This window comes from Homalodisca vitripennis, chromosome 4 (assembly GCF_021130785.1).
Source record: "Homalodisca vitripennis isolate AUS2020 chromosome 4, UT_GWSS_2.1, whole genome shotgun sequence".
NCBI classification, from domain to species: Eukaryota; Metazoa; Arthropoda; class Insecta; order Hemiptera; family Cicadellidae; genus Homalodisca; species Homalodisca vitripennis.
Window position 1 is genome coordinate 180,981,190 of NC_060210.1, and position 21,635 is coordinate 181,002,824.

Here is a 21,635-nt window from a genome sequence, read left to right on the forward strand (position 1 = left end):
GTTTGCTTACTTGTGCCTCTTCGAGATGATGGGTTGAATGCAGGAATTGAATCAGCATTAAGGAGTAAACAAGGCTTCCCCTTCACTTCAACAGCTGAAATTAAATGTTTCTTAAACAGTTGCTAACTGACCCATTGACCTTAACCTCAGAAGTGGCAGTATATCTTTTGGTGTTATGCATGTGTACTTAAACCCTTGAACTGGCAATCGCTGATCAAAATGTGTTTTTTTTTTTTATGCATCTTACTATATCTAAAAATTGCTCGATTTACATAACCCTTTTACTAAAAATTAAAATTGTTGTTATTAAATATTTTTATAGCACTGTTCCCCATACAAAGAGTATAAGAGGTTTGCGTGAAAAGTATTCAACCTGTGTTCATATCTTCGCATTGGTAGTATTCTTCATCATTCAGGCCATGACATCCTTCAAAGTAATCCCTATTTGAGTGAACCACGGCCTTCAGCTTGCATGTCGCATTACTTTGAATCGTGTCGATGTCATCAAACCACTTTTCCTTGAGCATCATTTTCAACTTTGGTAACATCCAAGAGTCGCAGGGAGCTATTTCAGTATTGTACGGAGACTGGTGAAGGTGTGCAATCTTGTGTTTGGCCAAAAATTGCTGCACCAGATTTAATGAATGTGATGGCGCGTTATCGTGGCGAAGAAGTCAGTCACCTAAAACACAAGCATTGTCTTCTAACGGCATCACGCAATCTTTTCAAGACTGCAACGTAATATTCTTTGTTGATTCGTCTGTCCTTTAGGAGTAAATTCATAGTGCATAACACCCTCATGATCGAAAAAAATAATCAGCATTGACTTAACATGGCTCCGACTTTGAAATGCTTTTTCACCCGTGGCTCGCCTGGACTCTTCTTCCACTGTGAAGATTGTTGTTTAGTTTCAGGATTGTAACCGTTAACCCATGACTGATTACCAGTTATAATCTTCTTAAGGCCATTTTCATCATTACTTACAGTGAAAGTTTTTCTGCTTAGTCATGAGCAATTTCGCGCACACACACACAAGTCATTCCCAAAATCTTATTCAAAATTTCCCAAATAGTTTTTGGTATTCCAAGATCATTTTCTAGTTCACAAAGAGTCAATCGATGACCAACTTCAATCGCAAGTAGCACATGCTCGATGTTTTCCGGTGTTGTTGTCGGTGAAGGTCGGCCAGAACGAGAGTCACTTCAACAGATGTGCAGCCATTTTTAAACCGCCTGTACCATTCTTTTGATTTGTGTTGTGCCCATACTTTCATTCCCAATGGCCTTCTGCAACATTTCAATCGTCTCCGTAGAACTCTTGCCGAGATTGAAGCAAAACTTGATGGAAATTTCTTGATGAGTTCTTTCTGTCATTTTCAACAGTATACAAATGCGATGAACAGAAAAAACAAGTGAAACCTAAACACATGCTGTAAGCAACCCAAGGTGTTCAGCCAGAAACTACAACATTCAAGTAGTTTGTGAGGGACTGCTAGTTGCGCTCATACTCCGAAGAGGCCGCTCGGGCGCTCTGACACGAAGATATAAACACAGGTCAGATACTTTTCGGATAGACCACAAATACCAAAATCTTAAAAGGAGTGACTAAAACACAGTAAAGTAAGCACTGTGCCAGCTGATTAGCTTTAGTTTGCTACCAATCGCAACTGGATGTTGTTTAGTTGTATTATGTTTACCATTTGAATACTATTCAAATAAGCTAACAACAAAGCATGTTAGCATAAAGATATTTCAAAATGAATAAAAAATAACAATTTCTTAAATTTGTAGCTCATTAACGGTTTTTGCCGACTAAGTTTAATTATGGTGAGAATTATTAAATGGTATAATTATTAAGTGTGAGACATGTTGATGGAAAAAAACTTAAATGAAATATTGATTGTTTGTTGTATTGGTTGTTTGTTTTTTTACAGTATTGCACAAATGCGTTGTTCCAATGGTTTATTTTGCTAAAAACTGGGGGGAGGAGAGATGTATAAATATTTACAAAACTCATAATACACACAATAAAATCACACAACAAAAATCACATGTAAATTAAATGGACTCTAAATGACAAAGAGTATTTAAATTATTTTGCATTTTAAATGGAAAAAAAATAATTTAGTATGCTAATATATGTGTCACTCTGAAATATATGTGTAAGAACGACAAAATTATATAAAATAAGGTACAATTAGTCTAGAATAAAATATTTCATAAATTCTTTAATTAAGCTTTCAAAATAAAAATTGAGTTGCTAATTAGAGGAATATCGACTGCCAATTCGAGGGTTTTAAAATTATTATAAAATACAATTTTGTATAAATTGATATGTATTAAGCACATTTTGTCATTAGAGTTTTTAGATCATTATGATGAATAAACACAACAATAAAATAGTTAATAGATCTTCTGCTCGTGAAGGTTAATTTAATTAGGCAGCATTATTTGGTCCCTTTGTATGTAGTAACTCCTGGATTTTTGTCTAGATTATAGGCACACAAATAATGTAACAAATTTAAACGAGATGACATAACAAGCATGAAACACACCCTGACTGTGTCGGAGTAACTACTACTACGCTTGTGACACATTAATGGTGGGCATTGAATGGAAATAATCAGAATTACTTTGAAATTCAGAGTCCCTATATTTTGATGATTTTGTAATACATATTGATAGCTCCAACATAGTAGATCAAGAGTATATGAAAACATCTGTAATAGTGTTGAGCTGCCTAAACAGAATAGCAACTTGGCGTTATTTATCTTTAATACCTGTGATGGCTTTTGACCAAATCAATTACTTTCACTGTACAGCTAAACTGTGGAGTTATTTGTAAACTACTAAAATGGATCAAGGACTACTTTTGTAACGACAGATTATTTTAATTATTTTCTGCTCTCTTTTATTCATATTTTCTCAGTGTTGTTTATTTAGTTAGTCATTTATAAAACACTTTGTGTAACAATTATTTTTCTGTATCATCCTCAACCAGCAAAAAATTTAAAATGTATTAGATGAATAAATATTACTATAATCAGCCCAGTCCAACCCCTAAGTAATCCAGAGCTCGTTTTTTTTTGTCTCCGGCTAAGTTACACGGCAACTTATATAAATCATACCTTGGATAACAAGATCATTGATACCTACACTTATTCTATACACTATTAGAAAGATAGAAAATTACTCTATGATTCCAGGGAACTGAAACACTATTCTTTAAACTCTACGTCCAATTATTCTAAAATGGATCGAGAGAATGGATCCCAGTCACCATTGATTATCTTATGTTTAGTATATCATTTAAAATTGTTATTAAGCAGGAAATGGTGTGTAAGAAACAGTTACAGAGTAACTGCTAGTTATAATATAAAACTAATGATGAATAAAAGGCAGATTAAGCGTAATAGATGGCCATGTAGTCTTAACTTTCCCTGCTTAAATAAATAGTTTTTTATTCTATCACTAATATTTCATTATCACCTTCGAATTGAGTTAGGATAGACATGAATAGTTAGGGTTGACATAAATACAAACTTATTTTACAAAAAATACTGCACAGCAGACAATTTTATACTGAGAATTAATTTTTACAGTAACATTTTTATTTAGACCACTAGCTGTTACCTGCTGCTTCACACGCAATCTTTAGAACCTTATATTACTTAGTAAAAGCAATTATGATGTAATATGATGGGAGTCCTATAACATTTTTAAGATGTAAGTAGGCATACATCAGGTAGATATTATTTAAGTTCATAGTAAATAATATCAGAGTTTAACTTAATTATTATATCATGTTTGGTACGTGTAGGAGCATTTCTGGTTCTAATTAGTTATATACATAACGTCATAGCCTTCTTGAATTTGCCTTGTCATCCCGATCAAGAAAACACAAATCTCGGATCACACAGGTCTCGGAAACTTACTTCGGTCAAAAAGCGTATATTTCCAGTCCTTGTCATATATTTCAGGTCTAAGATAGTTCCAGTACCATAGTAGAGTTTGCCTTGATGTTCTGACGAAGAAAAAATATATATACTTACATAGGACCGAGATGCCTACTTCGGTTAAAAAGTGCCTACTTAAGACCGTTTAAATTCACTTACCTACTATGTCACAGTTTAGATTGCCATATTGCCTCGATCAAAATACGTTCAAAATATACGTTCGGTTATCTAGTTCTCAGAAATCTATTTTGGTCAAAATCGTGTTGACATAGTTGAGTTTGCCTTGTCCTGATGAAGAAAATACACAAATAAGTAGGACTGAAAAGCCTATTACGACCTCGGGGGAAGTCCTACCTACTTCTAATGTACTTTCGTTATAAGAGGAAAATCCTCATTAACCCTTTCCGGGCCAGGTGGCAATATATAGTCGCCTTGATATTCGTCGTTTTCTTAAATAAATACGACGTCAAATGATTAAAGTTTTATGTTTTTTTATTCCCTGGTATATTTGTAGATAATTAATATGAACATCATTTTTATTTTGGAGGTCTATGCATTTTTATTTCGTAATTGTCACGTGACATTATCAGCTGACTCGATCTATTGTTGTTAATTCATTATGCTTTAGTGTAATCGTACTATTGTATGCTGGATTCTTCTTCATTATTTTATTTTGTGGTTGTAAATATTAGTAGTGTTAGTAGTTACGTGCTTAGCTATTGTGTGCAGTAGTTACAATGATTGACAATTTGCGATTTCACGGGAGTGAAATTGTAAGTAGCATATTTTGTAAATAGAAAAAGTGTAAATAAATTTCAAATAAAATTGTGTAAACAGTGTTTTTAACTGTATTGAAACTGTTTATGGATCCTACAATCATCTGTTTACCGGTACATCCATAATGTGAATATTTATTTTAAGTTTCTTGCAGTGTAAGAGTCAGTTGCTTTATCACTTGTTGCAAAGTACAATTATGCGTATTTATACAAAATGTGTCATAAAAATTTATTTATGAGAGAAATAACACAAAATTTTGTATGGTTGTTCCTTTCTAAATGTACAATATAATAAAATAGCTTCCCACAAAAAAATTATTTTTCCTTTTTTAGTTATATACAAAAAAATATAATTTTTTGAATGTAATATATTAAAACATTATTTTCTTTTTATTTAAAATTACTTAAAACTACATCTACATTTTTTTTGTTGATAGCATATATCTATACGAGTAATTTGGAGCAACTTTTTAGGTCATTCTCTAATTTTGATGAAAAGTTATAAATTTTAATCTAAGAGATTGCAAAATCACCAATTTTAGCCTGGCACTTTTGACTAGTCATAAGCAGATATGATATGTGAAAAAATTTTGCAACATCTCATATTTGGTCCTGGCCCTGAAAGGGTTAAGGTTATGCAACATTCCAAAATAATCGTTATTAAAGTTTTGCGTTACACTTGTTTTTTGGACTGTAGCCAGGGAAAGAATGAATCGTTGAGGCATGTTAGTATTCATTTCTCTGTTTTTCCATAAGCCATTGTTAAAATGTAATATCATAATGTCAAGGAAGCCCACCAGTGTAAAGTAACTTATGTGAAAACATTCATAACTTTGTTTATTAAGGTTAGTTTTATAACAGTATTTAATGCATTAGATGACTTTAATTCGTCAATGGCGCAATCTGGAGTAAAATTTATATATTAATGTTTTATTTATTATCTGCATTACACTACCGATCAAGCATTGTTTACTTATTATTGATAAAATTTAAATGTAAACAGATGTTTCTGAAAGTTTATCGAACTATAGCTGTCAACAGCTGTTTAGTGCCAGTTTAATTTGAATTATGAAACGTAAAAACTACAATTTTTTCTGAACTCAAAAATATTCCAGGTAACTATTCTTAACTTTTCTTCATAGAAACCTTCCTCGAATTTCAATGGACATTTTACAAAAACAATGAACCGAATTAGTCCAGCCGTTCTCGAGATTAGAGCTTACCAACACATTTGGCGATTCATTTTTATTTATAAGATTAATACATCATTAATGTGTATTATAGATACTTACATAAAATCTTTAGCAGCTCTAGACCTGGTCCTATACTGATGGTATTTCCCATGTATGAGGCAATCAATTTGGATAACTGTTCCTCATTGCTCTCCAAGAGAAGAAGCAAAGCCTCATGTGCAAGCCATGCACGAGCTACACCAAACTCCTCAATCTGTAAACAGGTTGTTGTTGGTCTTAAATATCACATAAAAACAACAATATTTCAAATAGTTATATTTTTATTTTGTCAATATTGTGTTTTTCATACACACAAACACACGTGCATGCATGCATTTGTGTGCGCATACATATTACTTCCAGAAGGAATGTAGTTTTGGTGTCCGGAGTCAGAGAAGATACACTCTTTATATGAAAATGCTGAATGTTGACACGATCACAATAGCCAGCAACGTTATATGAAATCAAAATGTGATGCTTGTTTAAAAAAACTTTTGGTTCATAACATTAGAAAAGGCTTTACAAAAATTATTAAAATATAATTGTATGGTTTAATTTACAAAATTTCACCTAGACAGTGTCCACTTCCTTGGGGATAATCCTTATCCTCCAATTATTCTAAAACTATATTTCTACTCTGGACCAAAATTTTACCTATGTCTAGGGTATGGCTGATTATTTCTTTCTTATATTACTGGAGCGCTCTATGAGCTGCAGAGCCAAGCTGCACCAGGGTTTTGTCCGGGGTCTGCAGGTGCTCTAAGTGGGCCATATGACAGGCATAAGTGATCTCATAGCACTTTAATTCGCATTGTAAACTTAATAATATTGTTATATTCCACAATTTATTTATTACTACAAATTTTAGTAGCTGCTTTTTAACCATGATTTTTTTATTTTGATAAATAAAAACAGAATATTGCTACAATATCAAAACAACTAAGATGTTAACTTGGTATTTTTCTTATAACATCAGTGATGATGACTACAGATATTAAAATGTGTATCAGGTGAAAAACAGCTTTTTATTGACTGTTTTTTTATTTTAAGGTAAGCTGCATAAAATGTACAAACATGGCACACTTAATCTACGTGTAAGAAAATAACATTATTTTGGTTACTTTTTGCCTTATGTTTTGCAATGTTGTGAGATATTATCTTTTTTTAATAGTTTAGTTATCGTTTTAATAAAAAATAACTCGTGGCTTCCAGTGGATTCTACTTAAATGCCACTTGAAAACACTATTTCTAAATTGGTTAGAAACTCTCATGTCAATTTAAAAATGGTTGCATTTGTTTTAGATAATTGTAGCTCATAACAATATTTTACAATTTTCAATACATCATCACTGAATTCTAATTTATTTATCCTTAGATTTAAAATCAGTAAAAAGTGAATGTATTCTAAGATCAGAATCATTGACATGGAGTACAGAATTACAATCGTTACATTTAATACTTTTTTAATACATCTTAAAATGATGCCACAGATACAATATAAAATTTCATCCTTAAAACTAGAACTGTCATGATTTTCTATAACATACACAGCACTCTCAATTTCACTATTACCACTATTACCATCTAAAGATAAAACTAAATCATAAATATCATGACCTAACTCAAGAAGGCCAAGGTATGAATTAGGATCAAATTCAAGACAGCGTTCTCAGAAGTTCTGACTTTATTTTAAAACATCAGTTGCTTCAACCTATTGCGGATCGTATTGTTTTGGCGCACGGGCATGAATTAATTTACGGTCAGCAGCTGCAAGAACAGCAATGGTGCGCCACATCGTATCGCTCGCTGTTGTATACTAGAAAATTCAGCTGTGAAGGTATTTGTTCAGATGGAACATGGGCTTACTAGGGTATCCGTGATGTAGAAACGATAACACGCGAGCAAGGTTCCGGGGTGGCAGGGATGATTTCTGAATCATAGTCTAAATAAAGCGGCTCGGGCAAAGCGATTACAACATCTGGGCCATTGTCTAGACTAAACCCGCCAACATGTACGTCTGCGTCGTTTAGTTCTATGTCACTAACCTCAAAAGTATTATAATAACAACTGAGGAAAACACCCAATCAGAAGCGCTAAAAAGCAGAGAGTAAACTCATATGAATGATTTTTCAACTTCGACATACAACTGCGATCTGTAGGATATTTATAAAACTTTTGAAAACTCTAAACATAGACCGTTGTTAAACACTCTTAGTTGACAAGTGAAGACGATCGCCCGATCTATCAGACATTAATAGAACTATTTGGAGGGAAACTTAAAAGCAGACCGCTTTTGCGACCTGAGCTCGTCTTCGTGCCATTAGGCCCGACCGCTGCGTGATGAGCCCAGCTCGTCAGTGATCCGTAATGGGTTAATACTGAAGTGTATTTGGATTATCATTGTTTCCACCACTACTTCGAACACAGAAGAGAAATTATTCTAAATGGTTTTGACTAAACTTATGGGCTAGCAAATAGTTTAAATCATCTAAAACTAACAATCTGTCTCTTAAAATACAAATACTCTTGATATTATTTAAAAACTCTAAAGCAAACGATTTCCTTGCATGGTCCAAAACTGATTGTTCTCCGAGGATAAATAGTTTCCTGCTTTATTGAACAATTCATCATCTTTCTCCTTGTTTTCTAATTTTATGGGACCATTTTAGCCTCTTCCAAAAGGATCCCTACTGTTCAAATAATCAAAATGATCAATTATTCTTATAAATTCAACGGTTGGTAAACAGTTTATGAACTGTGTATGTTGTTTTAAATACAAATATTCTAAAGCGTCCGCTACGATGGAGCTTAGAGTCTCTGCTGCAACCAGTTTTTCATTAAGATGTTCTTAACTAATGTAAAGAAGTATGTTAAGTACGTTCTTCTATATATTTAAAACACATACTGCCTGACGTATTTATTACATTAGCATTTTGTACAAGTTTTAACATGTGTGGAGGATCCAAAAAAGCACAAATATATATAATGGGTGAAGTTTAAAAAATGGCGTTTCAGAGGATTTACAACCTAAATGTTTTAACACACTGAGGTTAGTTGTTCCATGAAAGGTCACGATTCGAACATTCACACCTACTTTACTCAGTTTTAGTATAGCCACTTTAATCAGCTGTGACAGTAAAATTGATGGTTTCATTTAAAAAAAAGTATAATACATTTTAAATGGCCTATCAATTAAACCATTTAAAAAAAACTGCAGCTTCTGTTTCAATTTCCTCTTCATTTTCTACTTTAAATTCTCCAAGATCTACATATCTTATGCTTCTCCTCAACTGCTCGTCATATACTATCTGCTTCACAATACTCATTGCATAGAGTACTATAAACTTACATTTCTGAAGTGATTTTGTTCTTTCGCATTGCGATGCAAAGACATACTTCTTTTGCATTATCTAGACGTACTGAACACGAAGAGTAGCCAACAATGAAAAATCCTGCATTAAACAATGATTTGTGTTTCAACATGAAAAGGCGGGATGCCGTATCATCCCGTTGATCGTCGTACAACGCGGCAAGTTCTTGCCCACTTAGACTGCCTACGAAGCCATGGATACACCTGCAACACACGGTTGTATACAACCAGAAGACACAGCATGCGGCTTAAGGACAGCACGTGTTCCAGTAATATAATTTCTTGGATTTAGCGCAGGAGTTTAAACACTTAACAATATATTTAAAAGTAGACTGAATGGTTTATGTTAACTAATACATGAATTTGATTATACCTGTATGGTAAAAAACTTATCTGCAAGAATGAGGATCTTACCTGGCAGTGAGAGGCATAGCTTTGTTTGCTGAAAGTACTGAAATCAGCTTCAATAACAACATGGATGGTATTCTCCTGGGACAGATCTTCTATTGTAGATCCTGACAGTTCGATTGGGAATAAAGTCTTTTTATCTGGCACTCCAATCCAATTGGATGTGTCCAATATTAGCTGGAATGGTAAATTAATTGCAATAATGTGTTATATTATTATTCATCTGACTACAACCTTATGAATTACCACATATATATTAATAATAATTTACAGAAAAAATACTACAATACAAACAGCATTTATTATGATCATGTGTTAACATCAAATTATTAGTGTAAGCAAAATTTTATTAAAAGTCTATACTTAATTAATCGTTTTTACAAAGGGTCTTTCTTTCACCAAGACCACTTATTGACACTTTGAATGCTGAAAAATGAGTATATACAATCCTATGGTTAAAAATATTTTGTCTATGTAGTTTAGTTTGTCTAAAGCTGATATTTATCGAAGTGTGTTGCTCGGTAGCGATGGTGACAATGACTAAAAACTGTGCGAGTGCTCAATGCATAAGGAATTAGATTAATCATATTTTGGATGATATATCTGAACTCAACATTTCTTAACTTTTTAATTAGATTAACGTCTAATAAATGCTTTGAGCTTTGCTCATGACACTTTTTATTTGGATTGAAGATCCAATATCAACACTATAGAATGTACTGTATTATATATGCTTAACATCATTGGTTTGAAAATACATCTGATTAAAAAAATATTGTACATATATTTAAAAGATTACTTGAATCTGACATTTTTACACATACATGTGGTGGAACCAAATTTCTTATATTTAAGGAACAGTATTTATATGTTGATAATAGAGAAATTACAGATACTTGTTTAAAAATACTCCAAATGTATAGATATAATTTCAGACTTGCAAGCTATGCTCGTGTAACGTAGGTACTCAGCTTGTTTTTAGAAAGGCCTTATTTTCTCAGGTATTGCATGCTTATGCCTCAAGGCTGTTTACAACACTTAATTTTGTCAAGAGTTCTACTGGTCAGTTGCCATTGGCCATTGAGAAAATTGGTGGTATACAGGTGTGAGGGACAGACAAAAAATTATTCAACCAAAATAAAAGCAGATCTGATGGTTTTTGCTTTTATACGTGTTTTGATTCTACATTTTAGTTTCAGATTTTTGTTTGGAACAAAATATTTGGCCACTACTTCAGTTTAATTACAAATTTACAGAGTTGAGCACACCACTAAGTACATTATACTGTATATGTGGCATACTAATGATGGCCTGAGGTTGCCTCTATGCCTCCTATAATTATGCAGCACAATATTGGACTAAGGTGTCTGTAATGTACCTGAGGGAAAAGTGAGACTCCATGCTTGTTGCCAGAATAGCACAACAGATCTCCAATTCGAGCATCACGACTGTTAGAACAGTATGTAGAATTTACAGCTTGAATCTGTAAACCTGCTAAAAAACAACAAAATATTATAATGTAGATGATTTGGTACTATTTTATTTTATTTTTACACTACACATTGTATACCTTGTAAAATGAAAAAAAATTCATTTTCCAGACTATATCATTGGTAATGGCCTTGCGATACCCTCAAAACACATTTAATTTCTAGAGAATCTGATCAAGAATTATTAATACGTTAAGGATTGAAATTTCTATGGTAAACACTGAAAGGGTTGTTCTTCCTGTATTTTGATTATTATTCTTCTCATATTTAGATGACAAAAACTCCTTAGTATTCTTTAAATATTTTAGTTATGACTATTTCATAATGGCATATACACAATTTTACCACAAAAGAACAATTTTAAACATCAACACACTTTTACACCTTTAATTTTGGTTGTACAAGGGTCGTCCATAAAGTAACCGCCGTTTGGGTGTGGCACGATAAGTAGTGGGGGTAGCGCCGACATTCTCACATCGGTGTGCGCAGCCGTTCAGTAAGCTTGTAGCTGTGCAAGAGAGAGGATCGTGCGATCGCGCGTTCTTTTGTTACAACGTAAAAACATGAGCGCCGTGATAGAAAATCCCGCCAAGTGTGAAGTGCGTGGTGTAATAAGATTTCTGTGGTCGAAAAGTTACACAGCAGCTGAAATTCATTGTGAATTGAGTGCGGTTTATGGCCCAAACATTATGAGCGAAGGTGTAGTCCGTCAATGGGTTCGTTTTTTAAAAATGGAAGAACGAACGTTCACGATGAATACCGGAGTGGTAGGCCATCTCTCGTCAGTGATGACTTGGTGAACAAAGTGGGATGCTAAGGGCAACTTGCTCGTTAAATTTATGGAGCGTGGTACGACCATTACAGCAGCAGCTTACTGTGGTCCTTAAAACCTTAAAACGGCCACGACGAGCGATTCAAAACAAGTGTCGTGGTCTTCTGACATCTGGTGGTGTGTTTGTCCATGACAACGCCCGCCCTCATACAGCTCAAAGAACAACAGAACTTGTGGAAAAATTCAAATGGGACGTTTTTGACCATCCCCCCTACAGCCTGGTCTTGGCTCCCAGTGATTTCCATCTTTTCCCGTACATGAAGCGGTGGCTTGCATCTCAGAGGTTTGCGAGTGATGAAGAGCTTCAAAACGCTGTGACAGGTTGGCTACGTTCTCAGGCGGCAGATTTTTATAAAGACGGGATTTAAAAAACTGTTAAAAGATATGATAATTGCTTGAATTTGTATGGTGAATATGTAAAAAAGTAGAGAAAAGCTGTAGTTTTAACATTTATATAATAAACTTTTTGTATCTCAACTGGTTTATTTTTTATTTCAAAACGGAGGTTACTTTGTGGACGACCCTCGTATGATTACTAAAGATATCTCGTTTTCACGATATGATTAATATGCATCTAAACACTTTTTAGTCTTTCTTGTAAAATATATACTTCTTAAATAATTAAATGATAAAGTACAACAGTTTTGAGACTTTTCTTCTGAATAACCAATAAAAATATAGAAAAAACTTAAAGCTTTTTATTTTTAATACATAATAATAATAATTATACCAAAAATAAGGGTGAAAAGGAGTTTGAATTTTAACATTGTTTTTATGAAGATAAAATCAATATGGCAATGAGCATAGTAGGAGCTAATTCTTTCTATTTGATAAGCCTTTCCTTCTAATGTTTATATTGACCCATTTCACTCCTAGCAGATAACATAAGGCACAGTGCTTTTAAGAACTGTTGATGCTTCATACATATTAATTTTCTATTGGAATATTTCTAGCAAATGTTAAAATTATTATTTATATATTGTTTTAAACTTTATAAAAAATTCTTTAATTAATAAAGTAAGAGGAATTGTATCCAATGTTAAAATACATACTATTGTTCAATTAATTATATTAAAAATTATTATTCTAACAGAAAATGTTTAATCTATATGTTGTTTTGGTATTGCTAAAATACCAATTATATGCTTAAGATATTACTTGTTAAATAGTGTTTACTATATACATGTAATATATCTAAAACACTAATAATAAAATAATATATACAAAGTAAATATATCATAAAAACTAATCAAATTAATACAATATTTTTCATGAAAATCATTGCCTGAAATGTATAAATAATGTGTCTAAAGTAATGTGCAAATAATAAAAAAAATCCAATCAGTAGCATTGTAGTACAGGGAAAACGACAATAAAGACATCTTCGCATAGACTGATTTTGGCCACTGAAACGGGCGGGTTGAGAAATAATTAACCCACTATACAGGTCTGAAGGTGTCCTTGCTAAATAATAGCATGGGTGTGTGTAGCTGGCCACTTTTTGTTATCAGTGCAAGAGAGGGTCAGTTCACCTAATTACCACTTTTTGAATCAGTGAACGGAGATGGAATGGTATGAAAATGGGTTATGCATTTTATTAATCGTCGGAAAAATGTCCATGACAAAACATGAGGTGAGAAGCCTTCCGTTGTGAATGATGACTTAGCGTATTTAAGAGAATAAATGTAAAAAAAAATCAAAAGATTCACAGTAAAAATGCTCACAGATAAAATTCCACAAGTATTTAAAACGTTAATGTAGTGTTTTAAAATATAACAGTTTTTATAGGATAGGAAGAGTAGGCTTCTTACCAGACTTAAAAGCTTACCTTTATCATATCAGAAAGATATTCCCCTTCTTCTTTTTCTTAAGAGATATCAAACAGATCATTTATATTATTTGCTGATATAAATCTTACATTATGTAATTACAGTTTGAAGCAGTCCATAAAATTCTAACATGTGATACAGTTTGCACGACAATCCATAATTGTGCAAAACACGTCACACATAACGATTTATTAATGGATTGTTTCAAGCCGTAAGTACGTAATATAAAATTAAAAAGAACACACAAAAATTGAATATTTCATACCCACTAGGCACTTTGTTAACCACAAATAGATTCAATCTCAAGTGTCCAGTGTTCAGGAACAAAGAGGTGGGCTGTTGCATGGACTTACCATCCTGTTGAGATGCCGATTCTTGACTTTTAAACAACAGAAGTGAACCTCTATCTTTACGTAGCTGAACAATTTTGGTTCGCATGGAACTCAAACGCCAAGACTGCAACCAGGTGGCTGCCATGTAGTACACGGTTAAAAGCATCTTGGTACCTACAAACAGTTATCAAATCAGAGTAATAATTTTTTAAATATCTAAAAATTAGCATTAAAACTCATATCTAACATCCCTGATTGTGTTGGTGGGAGACAACCACTTAGTTCAAACTTAGTTAAAACAAATTTGGAAGAAAAACCAGTCAAACCTAAAATGCAGCCACAATATTATAACAGTATTTTAAATAACAAGTATTCTGCATTATAAACAGCTTCTTTAGGGAAGCCCTATGGATCAATAAGAGTAGTTACATTGCACATGTGATTAAAAATATTTGCCGATTGGTTTTTTTACATCTTCCCCATTTTTTCATCTATCACTCAATTGTCTACACTGAAGAAAATTATTTACTGTATGTTAGTAACACTATATAACTCAATAAACAATATAATTTTTTTTATTAGAAACTTAGTGAAAATTAGATTTTTAAAACAAGTTAAGGAATTCTTTTACAGCTAAACTCAAAGGCTGTATTTAGAGGTTTCTGGACCTAATAAATTGTGATTGTAGTACCAACACTGTATCCGGTAAGCTTTCTCAGTTAATTTTATTGCAAACTAACCAGTTACTAATTAAAATTCTGAATCACTTTTCTATAAAATTTGAAGCTCAAGAATAACCTTTCCTTTTATTTTATTTATAAAACAATTACTTCTAAAACTGTGATCATCTTAACAAAACTTTTAAATTGTTGTCAAAGTCTTGTGCAACTTCAAAACACTGCTCCTTTTGATCTTCAGTGTGCAATTTTAGGACTAATTTAAAACCCACTTTTTTAAAATCCAAGTACCTTATTAATACCAAGGTACTCCTACATAAATTAGTCAACAATCATTTTTTTGTATGTCCAAATCTTCCTCCAACCCACGCATTATTAACACATTCAACATTTTCAGGAGTTCGTGTTGATGAAAGCCGACCAAAACGTAGATCACACCAACCGAATCATGACCATTTTGAACCACATGTTGAACCACAAATCCAGAGTAATCGGGGAAATGGCTTTTCCCTAAATGGCTTGCTGGATCATCTGATTTGTCTCTGCACACGTTTTCCAGAATTTGAAACAAAACTTTATTTAAATTCGTTCATCTTCGTAATTTGGATGTGGGGGGAGGGAGAGAATAATCCGACAAAGGTTTGAAAAATGAACACTGACTGACAGGTGATATGAATGAGAGCTATTTTCTAATTGAATACTGGATACTTTCCAGACAAACCCTCCATAAATATAAAAATTACTGACCACCATGCCCTTTAATTTGGCAAAGTATTAACTTATATGATATTTCAGTATCTGACTCACCTTTGTTGTTCTTGAATATTACTAAATTATGCTTAGCATTCCCAAATCTACAAAGTTGATAAATTAGAACTATCAAAGGCACTTCAAATTATAGATAGTTCATTATAATCTATTCTCTTTAAATCCAGTATGTAAATGTAACTCTTCCATTGAACAAAAAAAGATAATCCTTTTCAAACATACTCAATGGCTCTCATCAAGACAAAACCTGAAACAATTAAATTTAATTAACAGATATAATGATCAAATAACAGTTCGCTGACCCTAATAATAGTATCAAAATCTTAAAAATTCTCTATCCTTACTATATATTACATTTTGTTGTTTCCACAATATCAGATAATTCAAAAAGGTGTAGGTTGAGGGAGTTTTCATGGTATTAATTTTATTTTATACAAAACGAAAATCAAATCTCTTAAATATAATTTTTATAAAGATGCAGTTTGAATGTTATTTCTAGCAATTTCATGGGTTATAAATTGTAAAACTTGTAAATTGTAAAATCAGATTCGTTACAGACCTTATTTTTAAGACCATAAATTTGATTCTTATGTACAGTAACGATTTTTTATATTTAAAGAAAAAAATGAGACCTATCAAACGAAAAGAGATAATTTACCCATCAAATATAAACTCTATTTATCCATACTTACCCTTACGTATTTTATGATAACATTACTAAAATATTTAAAAAAACTTACTTATAGCCTCAAAGCTTGAAATTGGTTAATTTAATTTACATGTTCCGATTTCGAACATTAAGGTTTATGTGTTACTTATTGCTATACAAAGTGTGTAAATATATAACTTAAAATTACATCAATTTTGTATTTTTCAAATTTATTTTATTTTAAAGTGTTTTGTTTACAAAAATATTTAGAATATAAAGTGGGGATTACTTGAATACTCTACTTGAATACAACCATAAATTCATCACACAGCTAAACAAAGAAGTTTTTTTTTATTTTTAATAATCAATAAAAAAAATACAATTACTAATGGAAATGTATTTTTTACATTGTTTACATAGGCTCTGTAATTCTGTTAATTCTTTTTACTAGGTTCAGTAGTCAGTTTTGTTTGTTACTTATCTAATAAGGTGTAAAAATGTTTATATGGTTCATAATTGAGTGATTTTGTTATACTGGACCAGTATCTGCATCAGCCTGTATCAGTGAGTGATATGGTAGATTGCAAGGTCATGACATAAGGTATTGCCAAGGTCAAAAGTTATACACCGGAGCCTGCTTCTGCTTCACTCAAAACTTTAGATTCTAAACATAACTTGGTTTTAGGAATAGTTAAAAAATTCTGACATTTGTAAATATAAAAAAGCCAGCATTGGTGCATTTGTATATATGCACCATTGAAATTGTAACAAACTTTTATTAATGACATTAACATATATTAATCCTACTGGTACTTATACAGAATGCCTCATTATGGAGTATTAACTGTCTTTAGTCATTAGTCAATACTCTATCAGCAGATCTGAGTTAAACATAGATTAACTGGTCAAGAAGAGAAAATTATCTAGTTTAAAAATATATGGCAAGCGAACTTTGTGTTACTCAATACTATTCTTAAAAAACCTAATTAATTTCCACTAGAATACCAGCAAGCTAAAAGGGAGAATGCTAACCATGTTGTGCATGGATTGGAAACTTTACTGCAGTTTCCAGACGGTCATCTAAAATGACTAATACCATTCGTCTTATTGTAACACAAACTAAATAGGAAAAACTGTAGCCTCAAAAGTAATAAATACAACCATAAATTCATCACACAGCTAAACAAAGAAGTTTTTTTTTATTTTTAATAATCAATAAAAAAAATACTTTAAATGTTTGGAATGAGTTGGCTTACTATCAGAAAATGCAAGAAGTAAAAAAAATCTAAAATAGCTTAAAAACATAAACAAATTTACAACTTAGTTTTACCTCTACCGAATTTTCATGACAATTATAATGTATTTTGGTGTGACAGAAATTTGTCAACTATGGCATGCATACTAAAAGAGGGGTAAAATAAAACTAAACGAAATATGTCTTTATTTATTTGAGGCGGAGTTAGGGTTGTTTTAGCCCCCTCTACCACTCAACATCAAAGGAAGAGCGTTATTGGGAATGATTTGTTATGTAGGAAACAGGATTTTTCCGGACATTTGCCATCGTTCAGTGAAACAAGAAATCAGTAACACTACGTTTCGAGATCTGAAATCTGATCTCTTCTTCAGGTGATTTGTTATGTAGTGAACATTAATATTAATACAATAGTACATGAGTGTATATGGGTTTGGGTCAATAATCTCAGGATATGAAAAAGTACAAGTGTAATAAATGTGGCTATCAAAATAATTATACCAGGTATCAAAATTAAATTGTATGTTTGAAGGTACAAGGTGGATTTATACAATATTTTTATATTGGTCTAACTGAATATAACGAGTTAGCAGCATATAATATAATATCATATATGTCACAGGTGATATAAAACACAATCTGGCAGTTTCACAAATTTCACCTAGATTTAACAGTGATCTACACAAAACTGTCAGACACTAAAGTCCACCATCTTCAAAAGCCACATGTGACTCATACCACACAATGTAATATGAGAAAGATGACCAAATTTAACAATGTAACAAATGCATTAAACAATAATTTTACATGATCAACTTATTCTTCCAATTTTTTTCAAATAACTTCCATTCAAACAAAAGCAAATCAAAAATATAATTACCGTATGCATATCAACTTTTTGAATTGTAAAATGGTCTTACATTCATATAAAATAATTTTTTTTAAAGAAAATCATTTTTCGCATATCCAAAACTACCTATATCATACTTCTCAAATAATTTCTTTCCATAAAAGCCAAATTTTGAATTGAGTAACTATGGGACTTACGATTGGTTGGATAAGGAAATAGTCAATTATAAAGTAAGTATAGTTCACCATAATAACATCACTAAGTTATAAAATATCTTAGTACTTCGGTAGTATCCAGAGGCCACTATTTTTGGAAGTATTCTTCTTACTCAGGACCTAAAAAAACTACATTATAAAAAACAGACTATGTTTAACTTACTGTGAAAAATACAATGTCATTATGACAATTGGTTCTTGTGTTCTGCCTACCAAAAGGAAGCAATGTTGGCGAGAAGTAGGCCACTATGTCTCTATCTACTATTTGTTATTAGGCTACATAAGTAGGTAAATATATCAGTACGTGTTATAAATATCTGACATCGGAAAAGTTGGACAATCTGGAACGAGATCTGAGGTCGAAAACTACTGATGGGAAATGCCTCTGGCCATCAGTGCATGCTTTGATGGCACTTTTGGCCAGTCTGATCTTTGCAGTTTTTTATTGTCCTCAGTAAGAAAAAGTCTTCCAAAAACAGTAACTTAGCCTCCGAATAATAACAAAGTACCAATTTCAAAATAATATAATATCATAATTAGCCTAATGGTACTTATAATCATTATTGTTTGTTTCTTCTCTCTAACATTTCACTCCGCTTATTGTTTGAATTAACTGTTAAAAACACAAAACACTATAATCACAAAATGATTTTCAACAAACTGTAAGTACTTAATACTGTACACAATTGTTTTCCCAGGAAATAATTCCCAGAACTAAGAAAGGAGACCATCGACTTGAAGTAACTTATTCATTGTTACTGAACTGAGAAGAGCTAAAAATATATGTGACTTCCTGAAATGACAATGATTAAGGCAATGGGTGACTGATCCAAGGGCAGTTAAGAGGACACCTACTGAGCTAAAAACTTTTAAAGAAAAACCAAACTGATCCAGCCTTTTTAAGTGTTGCACTTGCCAACAAATAGTATTTATTTTTCATACATTGGAGTAAGTAATCTGCAATAAATAGATTAACAGTTATCACATAAACCACATTATTTAACTCAAACTAATCTAATTAAAGAAAAGTAATTAATTAATATGTTGTTCTACATTAAAAAGTAAATCACAATTATAACACACCTAAGTAATAAAATATCAGGTACATTGGTTCTGAGAGACTTTTTCTTTTTGGGAACATAAAAAAACTGCATTATTAGAAAGGACAGATGTTTGACTGTGAAAATTACATTTATTCTGAAAGTTGGTTCTTGTTTTCTTAATTACTTAATATGTTGTTATACATTATTCAAAACAATATCAAACTTGACAATATTTGAGAAATGATTATTTTCTATTATGAACGTTTGTAAAATTGCTTGTAAATGAGATGGTACTATCAGCAGATGGAGGTTAGGTAAAACAGATTTGATAGATTTCGGCCTACTTTGACAGTGTAGTATAAAAAATATATTGAACAATTCATATTCTTTTACTCCATTACAAAATTAACAAAAGCAAGTCTATTTGGCCTCACACTCTACTAAAATTTATATTACGAGTAAATTAAAGTTTGAGGGTCATAATCTCCTTCATAATATCGAATATCATACGTAAAAAGAGTATTGAATAAAAATTGATTGCAATGCTATCTTTAAACAGACTAGGCATGACGTGCATTAAAATCTAAATGCAACAAATTAATTACAAAATTATTGATATAGCTGTATAGTACATATGTATTCTGCACAAAGTAGCGTAAATCCATGTGAATACATAAACACAACGATAACTTTCATTTATCTACAACAAAAATTACTTCACCGATGATTATTATGTTTTATCAATTTTTATGTTTACCTTTCTGTAGGCAACCGACTATTATAGCAGAAGACAAAGACGATACTGCAGAAGCAGAAGACTCGTTGGTTCGTTTCATAGATTAACCAGTAGCTTTTTGGTTGCTCGAGGTGTACACAACAGCTGTTAATATCTCAAACCTTACTACAACAATAATAGTGAATATCTCAATGCACAGGTTTTAGAATGTCTTTGATCTAGACCGTTATAGTTAAATATTTTAAACGGTATTATCTTTATTTCATAACTTCAAGCAACTCCAAATATAGTAAATTTGAATTGTATATATGTTAATACTATTATTGATGTGTGTTTATTACTTTATGTATATAGGTAAGATTCTGTGACGCTCTGTGGCGAGCCTTGTGATATCCATCAAGAAACAGTGGATCGGCGTAATATACTGAATCGCTTCATCAAATGGCTCAAGTTGACTTTAGCAATTGTAGAAGCTATTTCACTTTTGTTTTCATACTTGTGCTTGTTGGATATGTATAATAAACCAGTACAACGGAGTATCAAAGGCTGCCCTTTTACTTTTTGATCATAAATCAATAGAGTTAAAGGTCTTTGCTGGACCAAGAGCAAGTCCTCGTCTTAATCCAAGTTTCAAGTCTCTAAGATTTTTTTTTATCAAGAGTTATCGCACGGACTAGTAGACGGACAGACAGGTGGATTGTCTTTTGAACTTTTGACTTCAAAATAAAAAGGAGTTTTCCATGAACCAAAAAGAACCGAAGTACCAACTGTTAAGTCTCTGTGATCTTTCTATCAACACCATTTCAACAAAGTCCTGCTGGAACCTTAATACATTTCAAACAGCCAGACATGATACAATTCGAGGATGAAAATCTCTTAAATGATTTTGTCTGACCTTGCTATTCATTCTAAAGTTATTTCAAATTATGCCTCTTTCGGGGCCCACATTAAACTTATGCTTCAACGACGAGACATGATAGTATTGTGGAGAGGAAAGACGTTCTTATCACACTGTACCGATGGTTGTATTTTTGACAATAGTTGTGAGTACCATAGTTATTTTTGTAATTGAACAGTATAAATGTTAAACCATTATAAAATTTATATTTGCTTTACTTTCGTGACAAATATTACGATGCAATCGTTTTCATACTTGAATTATTATTATTAGTAGTATTATTTTTGTTAGTATTATTATTCTTTACAGTGTGATAAAAGCAT

The 21,635-nt window shown here is 32.0% G+C and overlaps 1 protein-coding gene across 4 annotated transcripts in view; it reads right to left on the reverse strand.

Moving 5' to 3' along the window:
• The window catches only part of LOC124360713 (biotin--protein ligase), a 60,511-nt gene extending 39,977 nt beyond the window's left edge, over window positions 1-20,534 (reverse strand). For 2 of the 4 annotated variants that reach the window (XR_006922269.1, XM_046814548.1), the window contains exons 1-7: window positions 20,436-20,534; window positions 15,709-15,916; window positions 14,246-14,398; window positions 11,120-11,235; window positions 9,748-9,918; window positions 6,024-6,177; window positions 11-94 (exon numbers count right to left, since the gene is read on the reverse strand). Coding sequence is in view for 3 of the 4 variants with exons in the window: in XM_046814548.1 (XP_046670504.1) it covers window positions 11-94; window positions 6,024-6,177; window positions 9,748-9,918; window positions 11,120-11,235; window positions 14,246-14,390 (670 nt within the window). In the remaining variant the exon portion in view is untranslated. The remainder of the gene's footprint in view (window positions 1-10; window positions 95-6,023; window positions 6,178-9,747; window positions 9,919-11,119; window positions 11,236-14,245; window positions 14,399-15,708; window positions 15,917-20,435) is intronic. The other 2 variants (XM_046814549.1, XM_046814550.1) reach the window with 2 other exon arrangements.
• Between the last annotated feature and the right edge of the window lie 1,101 nt (window positions 20,535-21,635).